Source organism: Ambystoma mexicanum, chromosome 1q (assembly GCF_040938575.1).
Source record: "Ambystoma mexicanum isolate Mex_15411 chromosome 1q, UKY_AmexF1_1, whole genome shotgun sequence".
In the NCBI taxonomy this organism is placed as follows: domain Eukaryota; kingdom Metazoa; phylum Chordata; class Amphibia; order Caudata; family Ambystomatidae; genus Ambystoma; species Ambystoma mexicanum.
Window position 1 is genome coordinate 494,714,660 of NC_090922.1, and position 24,628 is coordinate 494,739,287.

The following is a 24,628-nucleotide window of genomic DNA, read 5'->3' on the forward strand; positions in this document are numbered from 1 at the left end:
AGGCCATGCAGTGTCCAGAGTGCCATGCTGAGTGCGGAATCCGGGTGCCCTGAATCCTGTCTGGTGGGCTAGCAGAATTCCAGTCCAGAACCCTTTGACCAGATCCTTGACGGGCCTATTCCAAACCATAGTTGTGAGTATCTATAGCATTGAATTGGCCAGAGCCAGTATATTATCCTTAAGTAATCCTATCCAAACCATTCTATCACATCCAGAACTGCATTGTAGAATCTCTTTTGTCTTTCCAGAATCTTTCCCTCATCCATATAGTTCTCTGATAATAGTAGTGATAATATCATCTTTGCGCTAATATATTTGCTGAAGAAAGACAAGTGTCTCGGCAGACAAAAGTCAGAACAGAGGCGCCGCTGTTCCGGTGGCTGTTTTGGTTGGGTAGCTTGTATCTTCATAGCCTCCCTAGTGTAAAAGAAATCCTGTTTGTAATTCAAAAGCACATCTTCCATTTGAAAATCTTGACTCTTTCTAAAAAAAAAAACCTCTACGAAAACCTTCATAACTTCTGAACCATGCATGCTAGAAATCAAATTGAAGCTAACATCCTCAGCTTTCAAACAAATCTAAAACCGCATTCCAACTCCTTATAGTTTTGTCGCAATCGCGTTTCTCGCACGCTGAACAGTTTGCCGTTAATTTGCATTTGACTCAATTTCCTCATGTGTAAAATAGCTATTCTTTGCAATTGACCTCGAATTCCGTTTTCAATCAGCTAGTTATTCAACCATCAGTGCTAGTGTTTACCTGAAACTATCCAATTTTCCAGTGTTTTTCCCATTCATTCAAACCACATTCAAAAGCATTTGACCTGTTTTGAAATCCATTCCTGTTTCTCTCTATGCTTGCTGGGGGGAATTGGGATTGAAACTGTGTTGTTGAGTATTTCCTGAAACCTGTGTTCTCCCCTTCCATCTCGATATTGCGTATTGGGGGAGAATCGAGTAGTGTGCAGGGGGAAAGAGTGATTACATTGCATTTGATTGAACACACAAAAATATTATTTCTGTGCTGCATTAATTTCCTATCATTGCATTTGACTGAACCCACACAAAGTTTTATTTTATGCTACATTATTTTTCTTATCCATACTCCTTTTAATTAAAGAGATTCTTGATTGTAACATCACCCTTGGTGATTATTGTATAAATAATAATAGTGTGATATATGTATTGTTCAAATCCATAAAATACATCTTTTAACTTTGCAAAACAACCTGCTTCTTGGTTCAGTGAGACCAGGGGGGATTCAAAGAGAGGGGTGTGATATAAGGGTACATCATTCAGAAATAAAAGAAATTATAGACACACATATATAATTAAAGGTTCCAGCTGTGCATCACATGCTAGGCATTGACTTAGGTGCAGTGCCGGGTTGAAATCACTTGCGCTCCTCACTCCTCAACACCAATCTTCATCCATCTGGTCTCTTTGTGCACCTCCTCAGACCTGACTTAAATCACCCACAACCTCCTATTTACTTTTCCTGTTTTCATCTTCCCCCTCCTTCTCCTATTGATGTTTCTCTTCTGGTTTCCTGGGACAATAAGTTAGCATCTTTCCCTCACTTGAGGTATCAGAAACATATGAATGCATAAAAAGGGAGCTAAGTCCAGCACCTTTTCCTAACCTGGGTCTCCTGGGTTTTGCCAATGATGACCTGCTCTGACCAATATCCAATTTTGTATCAGGGCGCCACTATGGAGCAGCTCGATGGCTAGACTGCAGCTATGTGGAGAGAACCATGTTGCAGCTCATTGTAATTGGTGGTGCTGCTTAGTGGTTCACTCTCTTTCTTTTGCCGATGCATCGCTCTAGAGATTTGGGTGAGTGAAAGGAAACCAACGCCAGGTAGCTTTTGAGATTGAGCTTTATTCAGTGGGCCCACCTCCGCTCCCTCCGCCAACTGTAATCCCTTCAAACCTCGTATTCCAGCTCTGCGAGACACGAACATGTATCTCGCGGAACTGGAACACAGAACACAGTGACATAACCAGTTCTCTACACACATTCCCCTTATAACAAAAAAAGGAAACAATTAAATGCAACTTCCCAAAAATAAGTAATAACAGTAAACACAATTACACATAAATCTATAAATTTGAAACTAGAATAGAGAAAAGAAGAAAATAATGAAATTCAGAATACAACCAACTCTAAAATATAATGCTGAAATTCACTGAGTTAAGTCCTTTAACCAATTAGGTTTACATGTGACTCTCTTGTTGTCACCACAATTGTTGTCTGACCTGACACTCATTTTAGCCAGCTGAACATATACATGAGGCTCATCACTTCTACTTTGACTCCTATCCAAACTCTCCTCCCTCTCTTTCTGTACTTCACCACTTACACCAGCTCCACACTCACCAGCTTTAGCTAATCTGCTCTGTGACCAGACTTCACCCCTTCCATGATGACAACACTTCCACGCACAGAAGCGATTCTCTTAAGACCCAAATATTTACTCTCTACACATTTTTGTGTGGCTCTGGGCTTCTTCACCTACACCCAGTCTCCAATGTTCCACACTCTACTCTTGGCACATTCCCTCTTGTCAAATGACTCCTTATTGTTAGTCTGACTCTTAGCAATCCACCTCATTATGGCCTCCCTGTCGACTGTCACTGTGCCTGTCAACCCCAACCAACCCGGGCACAACTTGGTTCCAGGCTCCCTACCTTTAAGAGAGACACATGGAGATACCTTCGTAGTAGAGTGAGGTGTGGTCAGGTAGCTCCACATCATGTGATTCAAAACTTCTCTCCAAGTTTGCCTATTGCGCATTGCTAGTTTGATCCCTCCTTTAATGTATCTGTTAACTCTTTCAACCAATCTGTTTGCTCTAGGATGGTATAAAGCTGCCCTAACATGTATAATGCCATAATCCTCTCAGAACTTCCTCATAATTTGAGACACAAATTGCACCCCGTTGTCTGACACCAATATGGCGGGGCAACCTTCCTTAAGGAACACTCTTTCCAAAAAAGATACCAACTCTGTTGCTGTCACTTCTCTCACCACTTCCCATTCCACCCATTTGGAATGAAAGCCCACTAGCACAAAAATGTACTTAAACCCATCTCCTAACCCAGACACCGGTCCCAAAATATCAACTGCCAGTTTCTGCCATGGCTGATCTGGTATACTGTCTGGCATCAAAGGCAGTTCCCGCACCACTTTATTTTTGTCACTCAGTTGACAAGCCCTACACTGTTTTACAAGATCTTCTGCCATTCTGTCTATCTTGGGCCACCAATAGCAATGCCTCACCCTCCTTTTAGTGGTACCTTCTCCAAGATGACCTTGATGTGCTAGTTCAAGTAAGCTTTTCCTCACCGCTTCAGGGGGTACAATGCAACTACCCCTCCTTAACTTGTCTCCCACTAGACTCATTTCATCACGTATATCCCAACATATTTAAAATCTTTTTCTTTTTCAAGTAACTCTTTCTTCTTAAATCTGCCACCAAATATTTTTTCCAGGCAAATAATAGACCTCAAAATTATATGGTTGAAGACCCAAAGCCCACCTGCTTATTCTAGGTGACCCAGTAGCCCGCCTGCCGCTATTAAATAGCTGCACTAAGGGCTTGTGATCTGACCTTACTGTGAATTTCCTTCCCCACAGGAAATATTTGAAATGATTTACTGCCCAATACATGGCCAACGCCTCCCGTTCTATTACTGAATACCTCTCCTCAGCTCCCCTGAGTGCTCTCGAAGCAAACACAATCACCCTCTCTACATTGTTAGAATCATACTGCAATAATGTAGCTCCCAATCCTAAGGTACTAGCATCAACTACCATCACAGTATTATCGTTATAATAACATTTTCCTATAGAGAGATCTTGAACAATGGCTTGTTTTATTAACTCAAATGCTTCTCTACACTATGTGGACCACTGGAATCTTACTCCCTTCTTCAACAGAGCCCTTAGTGGAGTCGATATGCAGGCAAAGTCCCTCACAAATGTATGGTAATATTCTGCAAGCCCTAAAAAGGACCTGACTTGATCTTTATAACTGGGGCATGGAGTTTTCTGGATAGCATCCACTAGACTTGCCTTGGGTTTGATCCCTTGTGCGGACACCACGTGACCTAAATATTCAACACTGTTCACGGACATCCTACATTTACTCCTTTTCACAGTAAGACCTGCATCCCCCAACCTTGTCAACACCATTCTCAACAATCTGTCATGCTCTTCACCAGACTCAGCATAGACTAATATGTTGTCTTGGAAAGTTATCACATTCTTAATCCCTTGCAACACCATCTCCGTCACCTTCTGAAATACAGCGGCTGCGGAAGCCAACCTAAAAGGCATCCTGCAGTACTTGAATGTCCCTCAAGTGGTAATAAATGAAGTTAGGTGTTGACAATCATGTGAAAGCGGTATCTGGTGATATGCCTGTGATAAATCAATTACTGAGAAACACTTTGCTTTGCCCAATGTAGCTAATTCCTCGCTGATGATAGACAAAGGGTGGCGATCCAATGTTATATTCCTATTGAGGTCTCCTAGGTCAACACAAAGTCTTTAGTCACCACTGGATTTAGTGACCACCACGACTGGTGACAACCACTCCGATCCTTCTATTTTCTCTATGATGCCTTTCTGAAGCAACACTTCAATTTCTTCCTTCACGTTTTGTCTGAGATTCTGTGGAACAGGTCTAATTGTGTGTATTCTGGGGACAGCTCCCTTCTTTAGTTTGATGCGATGTTCGTAACCGTCTATTTTTCCCAGATCCTCCGTGAATACTCTGGAAACATTCTTTTTCCCACTGGTCTCTCACTTCTGCAACAGTAGCTGGGCTCTCAGCATTCGCTTGGATTCTTATGCCAAGTTTCCTCTGGTCAGACCAGCTAAGCAATGAGGATCCTTCCTTGGTGATAAACACATCAGCTTCACAGCTTCCACCTTTAAACGTAATGGTGGCGGGAAACTTTCCTAGTAATTCTATTTTAAGATTACCCTGTGCATAAGGTTCTATGCCCGGAAGCTGCAATTTCTGGACATCTCCATTCACACAGTTCTCGAATGTTTTCTTCAACATAATGGTCCATGGGGAACAGCTGTCCACTTTCATAGTGACCACCCTACCATTGACCATGAACACATCAATCGGTCCTTTCTCTTGACTGCACAAATCTCAGATTTCTAACATATGTTTAGCTGGTTGATATTCTCCTGCACTTTCCTCTTGTTCCAGACATCTAACATTGGTGATAGCCTTAATGTTCTCCACCGAAGAGTTCTCCCAACAAACCTTCGCAAAATGTCCCTTCTTCCTGCACTTGAAACAATTTGCATTGCGTGCTGTGCAAAATGGGTTTGACGACACATGGCGGTTGCTCCCACACTTTATATTCTTGGTGTAATTGGTCTTCTTACTATTGTGAATCGCTGCTACTTAATTCACCTGTCTGTCCATTTTCATGCTAGCCATATATTTGGATGTCTTTTCCATCCCTCTAGCTACTTCTTGTTAGGCGGAAACCTGTGCAGTTCCCTCTGGGACCACTGCAAAAGATTTAGGACTACAGGTGTTTGGCAGTAAACCCACTTGGTAGCAGTCTGTACCACACAGATTCACTTGGTAACTGTGGCTGAGCAGTCAGACTTCCCTCAAGAAGAGTTAGGGAGTATGTGGAGTATACAAAATAGGGCAATGTACACAGTAGAACAAGCAAACACGGAACAAGGCTTCGGTGTAAATATATAAAGGTCTTTATTTATAACAACACATCTATGGAAAACACTCTGGCACTAATACGGCAAACAACTTCAATCACAAGTACTTATACGAAGAAAAAGATCAATCCCCCTAACAATATTTCGACAAGTCTAGGTTCACCGGCATCACTTATTTGCAGACAGAGGTGTATGCGTTAACCTAAATGGCACTCTAGTATTCGTTAGGACGGGAGAGAAAAATAAGGCAGGTTATGAAATCAACTCGGTACTAATACTTTACGGACAAATGCAAGGCAAGTAAGGCAGGGTCTACTGCAGATCACAAAGTTCAGAGGCCAGGCCCACTCGGAGAGAGGCAAGGCGATATGTCCCAAAAAGTGTCTCAGTGGAAATGCGCTTTGAGTCTTTATCGCAAATTGTTATGGAAAAATTGGACCAGTTCAGAACAGCCAGTTAAAGAAAGCTTGGAGGCGACCCATTGGAAAGGCGAGGATTAAGACACCTCACTCTATCCGGCAGAAAGGGAAGCCAGGTGGACACGGTACCTTGTTTGTGGAGAGACAGCTCCGGCGGGGGCAGTTGTTCCTGGTGGTGGATGCAAGTCGGGTCTTTGCCAAGAGAAGAGATGACCTCGTCGTCGAAGAAAAGTGGAAGATCGTTGCACCACCAGGGAAGAGACCAGCCGCGGAGTGCTCCGTCACAAGGCACCACCTTTTGGTCACGGTACATGGGTAGTGGCTATCCGGTTGCCGGGGTGCTCTGCACGGGCAATTCGACCACTGCGTCCTGGAGCGAAGAAAAAGCAAAGGTGACTGGTTGTTCCCACCAGTCAGGGGAAGAGACTCTCCGGCAGGGAGATCTCCTCTGTCGTCGGGAAGTGGTGAGTCAGTTCAGCAGGGCTCCACCGGAGGTGTCGTCGTTGCAGGTCGGCTCAGCTTTACCCTCGTCGGATCCTGTGGTGACTTCTGAAGATCCAGTCCCAAAAGCCCTGCTTTTATGCAGAAAACCCCCATTCGTTCAGCCTAGCTGTCAATCAAAACACGCTAAGTGGTGAGCGGGGTGGCTCACCACTTGGGCCAATCACACCAGAGTGCGACTGGAGTTGGCAAGGCAACTCAGTCCAGGGTGCCTAAACCCCCTCCCACACCCCTGTGGTAACCCAGACAGAATGGCACCACTTTGGAGGGTCTCTGTACAGAAGCCCGCCAAAAGTGGAACAAAGGGCTCAACCTTTGGTTTAGGAGTCACAGAGACGAACACAGACGCCATTTTAAAAACCGAGTTCTGACAGAAAATACCATCCGATAGACTTATTTAAGATAAGTAAACTGGTGGTATGTTAGAGATTAACGAGAAAAAGTATCAATCTCCAACAATGGGAAGAATCCCATAGGGTTATGTTCGGGGTCGAATATAACAAGTAGTTTCCACTGCCACCAGCCAAAACTCGACGAGGGGGGACGGGACAGTGCCCCCTCGAATAACAGACCCAGGAGTAATCGAATTACCCCTACTAGTACGTCCACAATAGGATGGTTGGTACTAGTTCTGTTAGTAAATTTAGGTCTAGTAAAGCCAATGGTGACTTTACATGCCCGGGGAGACAGTAGTCAGTCCCCGGGTATGGAGTCTATGATGGTGGTCCGCTAGGACACCCCAGTGCTACGGCACGGAGGGTGCAGTGTAACACACATAGCAAAACATATGAGACCCTATGGAGTAAAAGACCCCATAGCCCATAGAACACATTGACATTCAAAGGAATTACACACATTCATGTCCAAGAGTGGGAGAAAAAGAGTCTCACTCTTGGCAGGATGGAAAAAACAAACTCCAGAAATCCAGCAAAGCTGCTGGGGGACTCAATAGGTTAGGAAATTCAGCCTAAACAGAGAATTCTCCCTAACACTTCTACCGTAAGTTCCAGGGACAGGTCATTTGATAGCAGTTTTTCCTGCACTCTGCTGTTGTTAGTGCAGCGCACCAACTGATCTCGGATGAGCGAGTCTGCGAGATGTCCAAATTCACACGAGCGACTTAGAGTGCAGAGTGCTGCTATAAATGTTTCTACCCATTCATGAGCTTCCTGACCTCTGGAAAAGAATGTATGTCTTTCAAATGTGACATTTTTCCTTGGTTCTAAATGTAGCTGCAATTTTTTGACTGCTACAGAGAACTAATCTTCTTCCCCTTGGCCAATTTCCGTGGGTTCTGCTAGGCTATCAAAGACGCTGCGTCCTTCCGTCCCTAAATTGTGGAGCAATGCAGCCTCTTTCCTAGCCGGAGCAAATTTGTCTCCCCCAATGGCAACCAGATGAGTGTTGAATAATTTCTTCCATCTGTCCCACCGGATTGGTGGAGTACCTGGCTCAGATAAGAAAGGTGGGAGAGGCGGCATACTAGCCACTGCCATTGTCTCAATACAGGCTAATGTCCTTACTCTTGGTGCCCAGATAGTCCTCCCCCCAATAGCATACAGTCATAGACTCTGTTCTGTGAGTTAATTTGAGGGTTTTATCAGTCTCTACTCCAGCAACCGTAAATCCCTTGCTCCCAATGTTGCACAATCTTATCAACAAGTAGGGATCTTATTTGCAGCTTTACACCTTAGTGGCAGCCCATTTCCTGATTGCCTTGCCTGATTATTCTAGCAAATACAGTACTTTTCCTGTGTATCCAACTGGTGCCCTTATATTACTGTTAATACTGTAGAGAATCTATTTTCTAATAGTTGTTTGACAGTCATTTATGGAACATATGGTACTGCTCTATGTGCTTCAACTGGTGCCCTTATATTACGGCTAATACAGTAGTGAATCCAACCCTACGAGGCAAGTGGCGCCCTGCTGGCCGCGTCAAACGCTCAGCAGTGCCCCTGCCCGTTGTGTGCATTGGCCGCTGCTACACCCTGGGCGAGGTGGAGTGGCTTGTACCGCGACCAATGTCACGGCTGCCTCTTCATGGCCTGAAACGGCTCTGTGCTGAGAGTGCAGGGGCTTCTCCAACCTCGCGACCAGCAGTCTTCTGGCAAGGCGCAGCTGCAGTGGACATAGAACAATATCTTGCGGTCGGCGTGCCCGCTACTGGCTTGGTCCTCGTCGCCAGTGAAAGGAAACCGATGACATGTATCTCGCGGAACAGGAACACAGAACACAGTGGCATAACCAGTTCTCTACAATGAGCCACAATATTGCAGTTTATCTGCCAGGAATGCACATACATGTTGTTTGCTACTAAAATAAAGAGACTGGCTGGCATTTTCAAACAGAGGTAAGGCGTGAGCAAGTATGATGTTTTCTGCAATCCATTGGGCATATCGTGAAGGGATAGGGTCTTGGGCCTCCCAACTGCCTCCCGCCCTCTCTGTGGTAGGAATGGCTCTGGCTTACACACTGGTAGGCCTCCGATGCCAGGCTGAAAGGGGTCCTCATAACTCTTGACTGGGTCAGCTCACTGATCCTATCACAGCAGCAAACTGAGTCAAGGGAAACATCACACAATGCAAACAGCCATAGGTAGTTCAATTTTTACAACACCCCACACATCCAAAAAGTATGATAATAATGATGATGAGCAAGACACAGATTATGGCACATCCTGGCCCAGGCAGCAGCTGCACACGACTCTGAAAAATACTTATACCAAGGACAAGGACAATGGTAGTCACAGTGAAATGAGGGAAATAAACAGCCAGTCCTCCACCTTTGTATATTTTCTGTGAAACAGAACACCTAAGCAGTAGAAGTCCAAAAAATATTTACATCACAGCAAGACCACCAAAGCCACCACCACCTTCGCAGTCAGAGTGTTGTAGTAGGTTATGCCTTAGTCCACCATGAAACATCTAAAATGGAGAATATTGCCTACTTGGATGAAGGTGATTGACATCAGGCCAACTGGACTTTGTGCAAAAGCAGAACAGTGTGCATGGTCAAACCTGGGAATAACTTGAGTACCACGTCCTTGTGGTCCTGCACGAATCAACACCATGCACAAGATTAGGATGACTACCCAGGGCCTCAAGTGCAGCGTTCCCATAACCAGCCAATCGCCAATCCACACCAGCACATCCCTGTCATCCCTTAAAACATAGCTGATTTGCCAACATTGTTCCAGACAAAGTGCTTTAGTGAAACTACTATTCACCTGGTCAGGGTGTCTGAGGCATTTGAGCATGGGCAAAGAGATAACAGGTAATATGAAAGATTATGGAATAATGTTGTATATGGACACCTTGTCACATTCTTTTGAAGAAACCCCTGGTTTCACGAGTAAAGTTCATCACTGCTTAGAAATTCCCAGACTATGTTACTTTTCATGCAAGTCTTTACTCCAATCGTACAAAACGTTGTATAGTGGGTGTGCTGGACCGATCTTCTGCAGCTCACGCAGCCAGGTTGTGGAATGCTTTTCAAGATTCAGCTCCTCTTCTCCCACCTAATTATTCTGTTGCCCCTTTAGTGCCCTTTTATGTAGTCTCATATGGTTTAGGGCTGAGGGTCCCTAGTGTGGTACTAATACCAAATCAAATCAATGGGCCTCATTATAAGTATGCCGGTCCGGTAACACTGGTGCTGGTAAGCTACCGGCACCAGTGTTACCGGACCGGCATTCTCCGAGTTCTGCGAGCGGCTGCCTTTCAGCCCACCAGGTATGACCTGGCAGGCGGAACCGCACCTGCTCGCAGACCTTGACAGATGCACCGGCACTGTTGCACACAGTGCCGGTGCGTCTGTCCTCCCTGTAATTTTTCCTGCAATGCGGAATTATCAGGACCGCCGGAGCTGTAATGCCCCGGTAAGTGGCCATTGCCGGGTGCCAGAAATAAAATGACTCCGGAGGCAGCCGTGCCATTTTTACCGGCACAGCTACTGCCAGTGTCATAATGAGCCCCAATGTACTTTTCAAAGTGAGCCACTATATCATTCCTAGAGGAAGTAATTCCACTTCATTATGGGCATGTGCACAAGTGACTACAGCCTGGTTGTGATGGCACAGTGGAGACTTTTATCTTCCCCTGTCACTTGAAAGTGACCCTGATCCCAAAATAATTACAGAGGATCACAATTGCATCCAGTTTATCACCAGGCTACTTTGTTTATTCACGGATTGGTGCTGTGATTGTATACTCATTATTGTAGGTATTATTAATAGGTCTAATATCCAGACTGCCCATTAATTGGTAAGACCATGCCTGTTTTTCCTTTGCACATGTCCTTCACGTTGTGCTGTTATCTTTCATCATCAATCACCAATCTTTCAAGGAAATTACTCCAATGGGCCAATAGACTAGCTCCTTTAAGCTAAGTCAACAGTGCAAGCATAATATGGCACCAATTGTAGATGTGCAACAAGATGCCATAGTACACTTTGAGGAATACAGCTGGATTTGTAATAAGTATATTTGACTGGCTAAGTGAACAAGGCAGTGCCATCAATGATAATTTCAACACACACATCTGAATATTAGAAGTGGCTTTATTTATACCAAGACTATGGGCCTCATTACACGGACGGCGGTGGACCAAGGTGCTATTAGCTATTAGCACCTTGGTCCATGCCGGTAAAATACCGGCACCGCCTTGGTGGAAAGGGGAATTACCGCCCTATTCCAAGGTTGGTGGGGCGGTAATTCCCCCTTCCCCCCATTGCCCTTCCCCATTCCCATTTTTGCCCCATAGGGCATAATGGGAATGGGGAAGGTGCTAATTACGGCACCGCAAATGGTGGTACCGTAATTAGCACCCGGGTCCCTTTGCGGGTTGGTTTTTAACGCCTGCAAAAAGCAGGCGTTAAATTCTCCAACCCGCAAAGGGACCTCGTAGTAAGGCAGTAAGGGTTTACCGGTAACGGTAAACCCTTACCGCCCACCGTGTAATGAGGCCCTATGGCTGGTGCTGACTGATGTGTGCTATGGACCTTTCACCAAACATGTTAGATGGCACAGTGCATTACTTAGTGAGGTACTTACACTAGTGCACCTGATGGAACTCGAGGTAGATATTATGCAGGTTGCAAGGCATGTTCTGTCCGGCTTCTTTGGTGATCCATGCTTCTCCTCAGTGAAAGATAACACAGAACAACGTCTGGAGCCATTTTTCAAACCATATTTCAAGATCAATGATGCTGCTTATTAGCAGCTTGAGAACTTTAGGAAACAATCAGAATGAGAAAGAAAGATGCACTTGTGGAAATTAAATTGCAAGGACAAAAGAAGCAGGAAGAAAATCTAAAAACCCCATGGTCAACAAACCAACGGAGATATCAATATCATTGGGGGTCATTACGAGTTTGGAGGTAGCCATGGTGCTAATAGCACCACGGCTGCCGCCAAACCCGTGTCCGGGTCCGGGTGGACAGAATGGGGACTTACCGGGTCATTCCGACCTTGGAGGACCCGGCAGGTCCCCATTCTGAATACCATTCCCCATTCCCATTCGAGCCCCCATAGGGCCCAATGGGAATGGGGAAGGAGCTAATAACGGGCCCGCAAATAGCGGGCCCGTTATTAGCTCCATGGTCCCTTAACGGGTCCCGCTAAGGACGGCTGGTCAGACCAGCCGTTCCTGGTGGGACCCGCTAAGGGACCTCTGAATGTGGCGGTAGGGGGTTAACCGCACCAGCATCCTTACTGGTACCGTTAACCCCCTACCGCCACACTCGGAATGACCCCCATTGTCTTCTTTATCCCCAGCAAGTGCTCTGCTTTCATTACGTATACCACAAGACCCAACATCTGTGAATATGACCAATGATAGTGATAGGCTGGCCAGGGAGAACTCCAATGTTGATGGGTCAAGAAAAACATACAACGGGACTTCAGCAGCTGTGATGGTGAGATGGTCAATGCTTACCAATTTGATGCATCTCACATGATCCAATACAGTAGTGGTTCAGTACCCACTGCATCTGGCCAACAGCACTTGTGCAAGATGCCATAGAAGCACTACTATGTCCCACTGTCAAGTACAGTTGGAATGATTCTTCAGTGCTGCCAGGCTATCTGAACGTTGGATGTTGTAAAAGTAAAACTCATTAAAATGAGGGATCACTACATTGAGGAAAATCATGACAAGACACCCAACCATACCTAGAACACCAGCTTTGGTATGATAAAAATGTGTTGTGTGCTTCAAATCACACACCAAGAAGTGGAATGTGATTGTTTATTGGGTCTTTTGGTTGTGAAACGGTTAGCTTTATTGACTGACTGCTGGTGGCTGAATGTATTAACATTATGAGAAGATTTTAGCATTTTAGTTACTGCTTTTGTGTCCTTTTGCCCCTTCCTCATATTTTAGAAATTCAGTAGCGGAGGGGAGATAAACCTTTCAACTGTATACAAAGCTCCTTAGAGATTTGTTTGGGTTCTCCCCAGAACATAAGATCTACTAACATGAGAATATTCTGGATTTTCCCAGCTACAAAAAAGCTGCCAACATGAGGAAGTTTTAGTTGTCTTTGTTACATTATAGACACAAACAATAAACTTGGTTTGGTTCTCTGAGCTTAATAAAAAACAGACATTTTGTTCTCAGAGTCTCGCTGCTATGCAATAGCTGCAACTGCACCTAATTCAAAGGGTCTCTTTAATACATGACGTTGGGTAGTATAGCTCAGTAGGTCAGTGGCAATGGCCTCGTCTTGGGGACGCAGAGCAACACAGGTTCGAATCCCAGGCCTGCGCTTAAGTGCGTTATGAAAAAAATATATATAATTAATCTTCTTCCTTACCATATCCTCACAAAGCCACTGTGGGTCTTTCCACACTTTAGCTCAATTTATTTTCAGATGTTGTTGAGAAGGGCATATAATTGACCTTGCAGGACATCTTGGAATGCTTCCCTTTCCGGACACTATTCTGCAAAGCAGACAATGAGCCCACGTGCCACAACAGGAAATCACATTGGCTGCACCAATATGTAGACAAGGCCAAACCTTGTGCAAAATGGGGCAGGGAGCCAAAGCAGGGCTGATACATTTTGTCTGTACCAGAGCTGAATCTGGTTAAGCATTGCAGTCATGCCTAATGCTTAAAGAGCACTGTTCCTATAATGCCACATATTATTCTAGCAAAGCTGACAAATAACTTTATTCACAGCTGAAAAGGAACCCATTTTAGAAAGTGCTGGAGCGGTCAGTTTTTTTTTTTACCATTCTCCAACCTGCCTTGCCACCTCCCATGGATGGAAGACACTAGTAACAGGTTTGTCCGTCTTCTCCTTGTACTCATCCCAATCTGCTGTCTTGCACTCATCCTCCTCCTGCCACCCTGTGCTTACTATCCTCCTTGTGCCCTGCATCTGTTTCATGTATACACTTTTCCTCAGTGGGCCTGAAGAATATATACATGGGCTTAGTACAGGGGCCTTGCAACTGGGAGATATATTTATTTTAGCTGGCATGTTCCAGAAGACAAGACCATGGTTTGCAATATTACAAGCGACATTATTGACTGATTTAAAGGCACAATTCAACCAAATGACAACTTCCATTTTACTAGAGCGGAAATGGAAGTGAGCCCAACACAAATGGGAATGTTAATGCTGCACTTTCAAGACAACAAATACGTTTAAAAGGTACCTGCTTGAAATCACTGCTTTACAAGGGCTGCTTCTTATTGTCTGCCTGGACATTTGAATACGTTTCAAACTGTTTTTGCCTAACAGACAAATGTTATGGGAATAAACTAAGCAGTTTAAAAATACATGGGATTCCCTTTATTATTAATTTTTTTCTCTTGGAGATCATATTTCTAAATTGGGTGTGTCTGTGCTTCGAGACCGAATGCACCCATTGGATTGCAAATCACTCAAACATTCACTTTTACTCTGAAGACGTGCCAAAGTCAATGGAGTAAATTCAATAAAAAACTATGACTCCCAGTAGCTCCACAGTGTACTATGTTACCAGGTGACTAAATAAGAGTCACGCGATGACCCAGTGATGGGCTTTCATGTCTCCACTAATTGTGTTCTGGGATTTATAGGGCCTCATTAAAACTTGGACAGTCTGGATAAAATGTCATAAAGTTCCAACACCAGCATTTTTTCTGGACCGGTAAAACAAACGTTTGCCGGTGGGGCCCAGGGGTCTCACTGCAGGCCTGACCTGCCGTTAGATCAAGCCCCTAACGGCAAAGAAATGACTGACCACCAGTGATTCAGGCAATTCCATCCCATGGAGTCCTATATGGAAGGGGGACTTACCGTCACCTCAACTGCCCGTAATATCCCGGTAATACAGAGATACCTGGCGGCAGAGACGGTAAGGCAGTTTTGCCGGTATGCATGCAGGGAAGGCCAACGTGCTGGTGGCTCGCATGTATGCTATTTCCCAGTTTTACAAAACGCTAAAAGAGTGCTAAAAGAATGAGTATATATCCAAGTGAAATCGCATTTACTCTTTATTTTGTAGAATATGTAAAAGCGGTCAGCAAAAGATGGCATTACACAATGGTTTCCTATGGCATGTACCTACTTAGCATTTGCTAATTGCAGGCATATTGCACATGAATCCATTCGTTTTATGGCTGCATGACAATCTCAAAAGGTGTAAAACTTGATAGTCTAGTAGCTGGAGCAAGGGCGAGGTGAAGAAAACATTTCCCAAACTGTCTCACTGGAGTGGTATTCAAAAGTACCCACTGCCTTCACCATCATCCCCTTGTAACCTGCTGATTAAGCGCCACTCCGCCCATCCACAATGTTGACCTCCCCATTATACTGGATCCACCCACACTCTGATGCCGTGACCCCGCCCGCAATCAGGTACTGTGTTACATCAATATTGCCAAACAGAGTTTGGTCGACCGCTACCGGCGCACACTGTCTACAGACTCCACCTTGTTGTATGTATTGCTTGTGTATTGCCATATCTTGCTCTGACCTCTGATTTTGTGTTATACCGCCTGCCTATGACCTTATGACTGTCTATGACCCTCGTACCCTGCTCTCGTGGGGACTGGCGCACACAGGTGCCTCCCATGATATGTATTATAGTCACTGTTTGATTGCCATATCTAGGTGCCTTCAGTTTCTGTATTTTAGCTTCATTGGGACAGATGCATTTAGGTGCCGCCCATGCTATGTATTATAGTCACTGTTTGATTGCCATATCTAGGTGCCCTCAGTCTCTGTATCTCAGCCTCCCATGCTATGTACTATAGTCACTGTTTGATTGCCACATCCAGGTGCCCTCAGGATCTGTATTTTAGCCTCCCATGCTATGCATTATAGTCACTGTTTGATTGCCATACCTAGATCTCTGTAGTTTAGCCCCCCACGCTTTGCATTATAGTCACTGTTTGATTGCCATACCTAGATCTCTGTATTTTAGCCCCCATTATAGTCACTGTTTGATTGCCATACCTAGATCTCTGTATTTTAGCCCCCCACGCTTTGCATTATAGTCACTGTTTGATTGCCATATCTAGATGCCCTCAGTATCTGTATTTTATCCTTGTTCGGACAGGAGTATTTAGGTGCCTCCCATGCTATGTACTCTAGTCACTGTTTGATTGCCACATCTAGGTGCCCTCAGTCTCTATATCTTAGCCTTGTCGGAACAGGCACATTTAGGTGCCTCCCATGATATGTACTCTAGACACTGCCCATTCGTGCCTCATATACTTGTGCCCCTACTAGTGATTGGTACCTAGACCATACAGTTCTAGCTACACAACCTCAGACACTGTTACCGACACATAGTACCTAGACGGCCAGTTATCCTAGTCCACACTGTTAGGACAGTTTTTCTGAAGTCCAGTTAAGGGCCTAGTAAAACCATTCAACTGAGGCAGTACAGGACTCCACTCTTAGTATAAGACTGTACCACCTGAGTACATGGTAGCGTAGGCAGAGCAGCCAGGCTTATCTTAGGAGGGAGAGAGGGCAGTAGATACAGTACAAGTGAACATTGTAATACAAAAGATCCAAAGAAACACTGAAACACTATGTATTATAAAAATAAAGGATTTATTTAAATACAGGTAGGCCCAGATAAATCTAGGGGTTAAGTAAATACTGAAACATTATATGAAATCACAATATAAAACACAACACTATACTTGAAAGTACACAGACCCAAGTATAGACCTTATTTGGAACACCTAACAGTAGTTCTAGGGAAGTCAAAACCTTGTTTTACACATTTAGTATAGGCCAAGCCTATTCTTTGGGAGTAAAAGACCAATGGTTACTTTTAGATTACTTTTGGTAATACAAGGACAGTAGGCCCTTCCAGTTGTACAGTGACTCTTGGAACAAATCACATAAACAGTCAACTGGACAATATACTTTTGGTGAATAGTGAAACACTTATTCTAGGTGCAGTAAAAACCTATAACTACTTTTGTCATAACACACAGTTATACCAGGTGAGTAATACCTATGGATGTAATGTACAATTACAGATGCTTTGGAAATCAGGGAACCCCAGATTGAGGTAAGCAATAACTCTTGTAACTTGTTTTGGATGGCACACAGCTAACACAAGGTAAGTAAAGCCCACTTACTTTAACTTCACAATGAAGGGGAAAGTAAAACCCAATGTCACACTTTACTGAATAGGTATTCTAGGTAGGCAACAACCTAATGCAGACTTATTAACGACAGCTATCAGCAAGTCAGGGGAAGCAAGACCCAGTTGGGGGACACTCATACAGTTATCCCAACAGGACTAACCTGGTGATACCAACAGTTGGAGGACACTCATGCAATTACCCTTCAGGAATAATCTGGTGAAACCAACACATTACTTTTGTAAAGAGGCACAACCCAGTCACAGGAGAGTAAAATACCTTCACATCTACTTTCTTTTAGACTGGCAAAACAGTGGCTAAGGAAGGAAAGATGTTAACCATACTTTTAAGAATAGTGCATCACACATCCAAGATCAGTAAGAACTTTTGTAACTGTTCACTCTTAGAATTACAGTTACCAACCAACTCTTTACAAGTAAGTAAAAACACTTGATTTCTTTTCTAGGCAGAAGTCCCAATCCCTTCAAAGTATTTTCCCTTAGAGCATGAGTGTTCTCAGTGGCAGAAGGGGGGTCACTAGGACTAGTGACCAACAGGCAGTGTTAGAATAAGTTCTTTAGTAGCAAAAGCCAGAGTTTCCTTAGGAAAACTGGGCAAACAAGTGAGTACTTTACTTCTAGGGTTAGAAGAGGGTCCACGGGCTTCACAGAAGACACCCCAGCAGGATTCTAGCAGTGGGACTGGGTGTACTGGACGAGGGACCTCCCAATCACAGAAAACACCCCAGGACTACACAGAAATCCCAACAGGCTTAAGGTAAGTATATACCCAAGCCAACACAGTACCTCAGCAATGAAGAAGAGATTGCAGCAGGAGAACTTCAGGGACTGCAGCCAAATACCTTGTCACTGGATTCCTTGTCCTGGAGACTGAACACAAGACCTCAGAAGGGACTTTGCAGCAGGGATCGATGAAGAAGGCTCTAGGCAAGATTTCTCTCATGGCTGAATGCGGTTCTGCGGGTTTGGCACCTTTTCAAGGAGCACAGAAGAAGACAGAAAATCGCGGTTGAATTCTTGTCGTTTAAAAGGTCCAGCACTCTGGTGAGGGGACTTTTTGGACTCGATTCGTGTCTCTGGAGATAGACCAAGATGCCCACGAAGTTTCAGCGCGATTCGGAATTCGGAAGACCGTGCACCGCACAGTGGCAGGAGGTCCCAGGGTATTGGGGTATTGCAAGAACGCAAGGTCACAGCAACCCGTGTGATGGCTCAAAATGCAGGTCGTCTTGAGTCTAGTGGGTCTCACTAGGCTCTGGGTTGGGGTCGTTGTTTTCGGAGACCCCAGGTCGATTGGAAGGAAGGGCTGCAGCAGGCTCTGGTTACAAAGCAGGCTCTCCGGCCCTGGAAATCATTCCCGCCGCTTTTCCTTCATCATCCTCTTCGGTTTTCTGTTCCAGTGGTCGACATGACTTCAGCTTCCAGGTTTCCAGTATTTATCAGGAACTGCAACAAAGTCTTAAAAATGACACCTATAAAAAGAGTTAAAGACAGGTGAGTGTGGAAAAAGGTTCCCACTCACTGAGGTATTAATGGAAAATATCTCACTAGAAAAGCAAAAAGTTCTGGAGTTGAACCAGGCAAGGAAGATTTACCAGATAGTACCTAGAAGGCCAGTTATCCTAGTCCACACACACCAAGTGGCATTGCTAGCTACCAGGAATAGCTTAGCACTATGTCCAGCTTACTCAACATCTACTTCCTAATGATCATGGCCACACTGCACGCCCCCCCTAAGAACAGCCACACTGAAGTTCCCCCTTGCAAGCCAGCCTTCGCGTCTCCTCTCCTACTCACCACACCCAAGATACTCAACCACCCTGGCCTTATCAGTCCCGTGTACCAGGCCATGCCAGGCCAACTAGCCTACATCTCTCAGCCTACCCCAACCCACGAGAGAAACCTTAAGTTACGCGCCAGACTTAATAAACTCTATGAACCTCTTTGAAGATCCCTCCCCACTATAAAACGTACTATGAAAGACCAACACATTAGAATATGCACTGCACCCCTTCACTCCTCCCCATCAGTGAACACAAACATGCTTAAGACAAATACCAACTCATCCAACTCGACCATAACCAAAATGGACCCTAAAGGACATTCCTTCAAGGGAGCACTCCTAAATGTAAGATCCCTAGTGGCACACGCCATTGATCTAGCTGACTTAATTACAGAAGCAAATCTAGACTTTATTGCTATAACTAAGACCTGGCTACACAATGCGGCAGTTCCATCGCTCATGTTAGCCATTCCTGACGGCTACACCATATCCAGGCAGGACCGAGAAGGCTCCCGCAGAGGTGGAATCGCCATTATATCCAAAATAAACTTATCATTACGCCTAGTCCCTACCACAACTATGCAATCCTGTGAAACTCTCAGTGCCAAAATGCCCATAAACAACACCCAAACTCTTTCGATTCACCTAATTTACAGACCACCGGGTCCACTTGGAACTTTTGAGGAGGACTTGCACAGCCTTCTGTCCAACAATACCAAAACTACTTCTCAATTGCTGGTATTAGGGGACTTTAACCTTGGCTTCAATGACCAAGCAGATGCCCATGCATCCACTATTGCCAATACACTTAACACCTTAGGACTTAGCCAAAAAGTCAGCACCCCCACACATGTAAAGGGTAGAATACTTGACTGGATCTCTGATTCCAATTGCTCGGCCACAGTATCCTCTATTATGCCCCTTTCCTGGACAGACCACTCCTTGGTGTCCTTTAATTTACTAACCATCAAACCAACCAGCCCTGTCCCACAGGCAGCTCCACCATGCCCTACAAGAAACAAAAAGAATATTACAGCGGATAATATTATTCCCCTGATCCTTCCTACCCTAAATGCATTGCCAGACAACCTCAACCCCAGTGCATTGGTCAACAAATTCAACAACATCATGCGTACCACTATGGACAAAGTCGCCCCGCTCAAAATGCGAACAAGCAAATCCAAGGCACATTTAAACAAGTGGTTCACGCCAGAATTTAAGGCCTTGCGCCTAAACAAAAAAAAATGCGAATCCGACTGGAAACTATTTCCAACCGAAGAGAATAAAGCTAATTTAACTAATATCTCTCGGCATTATAAAAATGAAATCTGTCTAGCGAAACGCAATTCCTACAATGCTCGCATCGCCAATGCCAACTCAAGTATGAAGGAACTCTTCTCCATCTTGAAAGAACTAGAGTCCCCCATTGCCAAACCAGATACCTGCACTAAAGACCAGACCTGGTGCACATATATCCAAACAGCCCTAGAAAATAAAATTACCACTCTACAAAACAAAATCCAACTAAAAAAAGATTCCCTAAACCTCACAAACAAGCCGCCACTCAACAACACCATCAACGACCCAACCAACAAATTCTCCTTCACTAAAACCACCATCTTAGAGGTAGAGAAAATCATCCTTTCCCTCAAACCGTCGAACTGCAAAGGTGACATCTGCCCAGCACAACTAACAAAAGACGCTGCCAGAGACCTTTCACCGTTCATTTCAAAATTGATCAACTCTTCCTTCGCCACAGGTAATATCCCGGCAAACCTAAAACAATCATGGGTGCTCCCACTGCTTAAAAAGCAGACTCTTGACCCCCTCATCCCCACCAATTATCGGCCCATCACTACCGTACCTTTCCTATTGAAAATACTAGACAAGGTTGCCTATACACAAATTCAAAGACACCTTGACTCAAACAACCTACTGGGAGCCAGACAATCTGGTTTCCGCCCACTCCACGGTACTGAAACTGCACTCATTGATCTAAAGACCCAAATAGACGAACTGAGAGATCAAGGTAAGACGGCACTCCTCCTCTTACTTGATCTCTCAGCTGCTTTCGATCTGGTGGATCACAAGGTCCTCTGCAAACACCTGGACACCACTGCACACTTCTCCACGCATGCCACCAAATGGATTGAATCCTTTCTGAGCGAGAGAACAATGAGATTTTTCTCCCCCTCGGCAGCAGCCGACCCTCTTCCAATCACGTGCGGCGTCCCTCAAGGCTCCTGTGTTTCACCAACCCTATACAACATATTCACTAAACCCCTCTTCGATGATCTGGACCTTCTAGGTATCACCTATACTAACTATGCAGATGATACACAGATTCTCCTCCCGCTTTCTGGGGATCACAGCAAGGACAGGGAGTTGGTGAATAGGGTGTACCTCATTATTCAGGCATGGATGGCATCACATGGCCTCTGCCTGAATGTAAGACTGAGCTGATCATTCTGGGCACGCAGGCCAATATCAACAAACTAGACAAGGACTATTCCACGTTTAACATAGATGGAAATAGCATCAAGGTTTCGAGTGAAGTAAAAACACTAGGCTTCTATCTTGACTCCACCATGTGCTTTGCCAAACAAGCTAACTCCTTAGCTTCCACAACAGCTTATACCTGCAAATTAATAAGAGCAGGTAAACCTTTCTTATCTAATAACAGTTGCATGATCCTAGCGAGAGCCTTAATACTATCACGACTCGATTATTGCAATGCCCTTTACAGCGGCGCTAACAAAACCATCACCAAAAGGCTACAAATCCTACAAAACAATGCCCTTAGAGCTGCCTTAGGCATAAACAAAATGGAACATATCTCCTCCACTAGACAACAATACAAATGGCTCTCCACCGACAATGAAATCCACCTAAAAATGCTCTCCTTGACGCACAAAGCCCTCAATAACGCTGCTCCCAGTTATCTGATGGACAAAATAAAAAGAAAAATTTCTAGCAGACCTACAAAAACACCCAACTCCAACTGTCTGGTAATTCCAAGATTTAAACTTGCCAAAATTGGTGGCACAAGCTCCCTGTGCTCGCCGCTAAATGGTGGAATGCCCTGCCACAGAACCTTAGATCAGACCAACCTTTCCCTCACTTTAGAACGAATCTTATCAAACACCTCAATGACAACAACATGTAAGGCTTGAAAGACTTTAATTTGTGTTATGTTATCTATCTGAATGTATATATTTACCATCAAAATATATCACTACTGTAAATTTTTACCTATGCAACATTGTAATTTGCTGTAACACTAATTTCTATGCAACATTGTAAACTTCGTATATTCTTTTCACTGCGCCCGGTTACCCTTGAGTCTGGCGCGCAATACAAATAAATAAACAAACAAACGTGTAAATACCTATGTAAGCCTTTTTTACATTTAATTTGTACACTTATTTCACTGTAATGCTGCTTTTAAAATGATCCCCAGTGAGCAAATTACCCACAACCTGCAAACAAATCACCTATGGAAGAGGGGAGGGTTGCAAGTAGCACAGAGCTGCTTTTGCATAAATCATAGAGCACATTATGAACCTAAGAAGAGCTTTATATTTGACAAATATGTCAGTCATAGTGGTTTTATGCGAAACCCTTCTAAGCACATGATGCAATCTCAGCGTGTTGCTCTTTCATTTATAGCAATACTGACCCTAACAGTAAAATCTCTGCAAGCCATGAGACATATATACCTGCTTGGAAAGTCTTTACGCTCGCGTGTGACGCTTGACCTGTCCTGTTTAAACAACAAACGTCTGTATACAGTTTGTAAAGGGATTGTTCCACAGTGAGGCAAAGGGTGATGTGGTCTATTTGGGGGTCCAAAAAGTCATCTTGCATATTTTGAGGGAGTCAGGAAAACCTTTACCCCCTAGTAGCTGCACCCATAAAGGCCCTTTCTCATGAGATCCTGCAAACAATCCTTTCATTAAAAACATCCACATTCTGTGGGTGTCCTCCTTCAAATTAAACCATAAATAAGTTCAAAATCCCCAACTCAGGGAGACCTGCCTGATTGTCCATTGAGTGAAAGCCAAAATGATAGGTTGACTCACACCTTGATTATACAAAAAATAGTAGTCATTTGGTTTGAGGATAGTGGATTCATTATGCTTTTAGGGTGCAGGGGAAAAAGAAACAACCCTGACACTATGCCCCTCATTACAACCCTTGCGGTAGCCGTGCCGTTAAAAACAACACGGCTGCCTCCGGAGATGCATTTTTTCCGGCACCCGTGAATGGACAAGAACCGGGTCATGCCGAGTTCGGTGGACCCGGTAATTGCCCATTTTCGGGTGCCAGAATCAAGGGCCTCCCCATCCCCATTTTGCCCCATAGGGCTGAATGGGGATGGGGACGTCGGTTGCACTGGCACAACCTGGCAGGTGAAACAGTTCCCGCGAGCAGAGCCTGTAGTATGGTGATCCAGGAAGTACGGTACGGCATGCTTACCGGTATCGTACTTCCTGGACCGCCATGCTCGTAATGAGGGCCTATGGGTCAACAGAATAATTGTAAAGAACTAACAGGCCGATTCATGGAATCAATGTGCGCCGAAAAAACGGCGCACGCGTGCGAAAACGTGCGATTCGCAGTGAAATAGCGAAAATCGCAGTGCAAGTGCGATTATCGCACAGAAAACATCGCATATCAATTCATGGAAGTCTGTGCACGCGCAAAATGTGGGATGTGCGCTGAAAAAGTGCGCGGCGCACGCTGGCGCACGCTGGCGCACGCTGGCGCACAGGTCATCGAACGCCGTGCGATAAGGCCACAACGAATTCGCACATAGCGCGGCACACATAACAAAAGTAGGCGTAACACGGGGCACACACGCAGAATGGGGAACAACTCGTGAAAATGTGGGCGTCACGGGGGAAGTACAGGAGGCAAGTGCGCAGAACGCCCACACGCTCGCCTGCAACACGTATTCATGGAATCGAATAGGGAAAAACAGCGCACGGCCAAAGACGCGCACAGGCCCATACATGTCCGCCACACGAAAGCAGGCGGTAGCGTCCCTGGCAGGAAAAAAATGTGCGCCAGAGAAGGCCCACACGCGATCGGGCCTGGGGGAGCGTGTGCGTGTATCTCAGAGGTGCGCGAGAAGTTTCACACGCTATCGGGCCAGGGGGAGCGTGTGCGTGTATCTCAGAGGTGCGCGAGAAGTTTCTCACATGCGATTGGCCTGGGCGCGTGTATCTCAGGGGTGCGCAAGAAGTTCCACATGCGATTGGCCTGAACGCGTGTATTTCAGAGGTGCGTGAGAAGTTCCACACGCGATTGGCCTGGGCGCATGTCTTTCAGAGGTGCACGAGAAGTTCCACACGCGATTGGCCTGGGCGCGTGTATTTCAGGGGTGCGCGAGAAGTTTCACACGCGATTGGCCTGGGCGCGTGTCTTTCAGGGGCTCGCGGGTGTTTTCACACGCGATCGGGCCTGGGGGAGCGTGTGCGTGTATCTCAGAGGTGCGCGAGATGTTTCACACGCGATCAGGCCTGGGGGTGCGGGGTACGTGTATTTCAGGGGCTCACGGGTGTTTTTACACACGATCGGGCCT

General features: G+C 45.1%; 1 protein-coding gene across 4 annotated transcripts in view; it reads right to left on the reverse strand.

The window, feature by feature from the left end:
• LOC138529468 (uncharacterized) overlaps nt 1-24,628 on the reverse strand; it is a 522,169-nt gene that overhangs the window by 304,211 nt on the left and 193,330 nt on the right. The window contains exon 5 of one of the 4 annotated variants that reach the window (XM_069640829.1): nt 18,214-18,730. The exons of the other annotated variants lie outside the window; for them this stretch is intronic. Coding sequence (XP_069496930.1) covers nt 18,633-18,730 — 98 coding nt within the window. The 3' untranslated portion in view covers nt 18,214-18,632. Of the gene's footprint in view, nt 1-18,213; nt 18,731-24,628 lie in introns of those variants that run through there. 4 annotated transcript variants of the gene reach the window in all.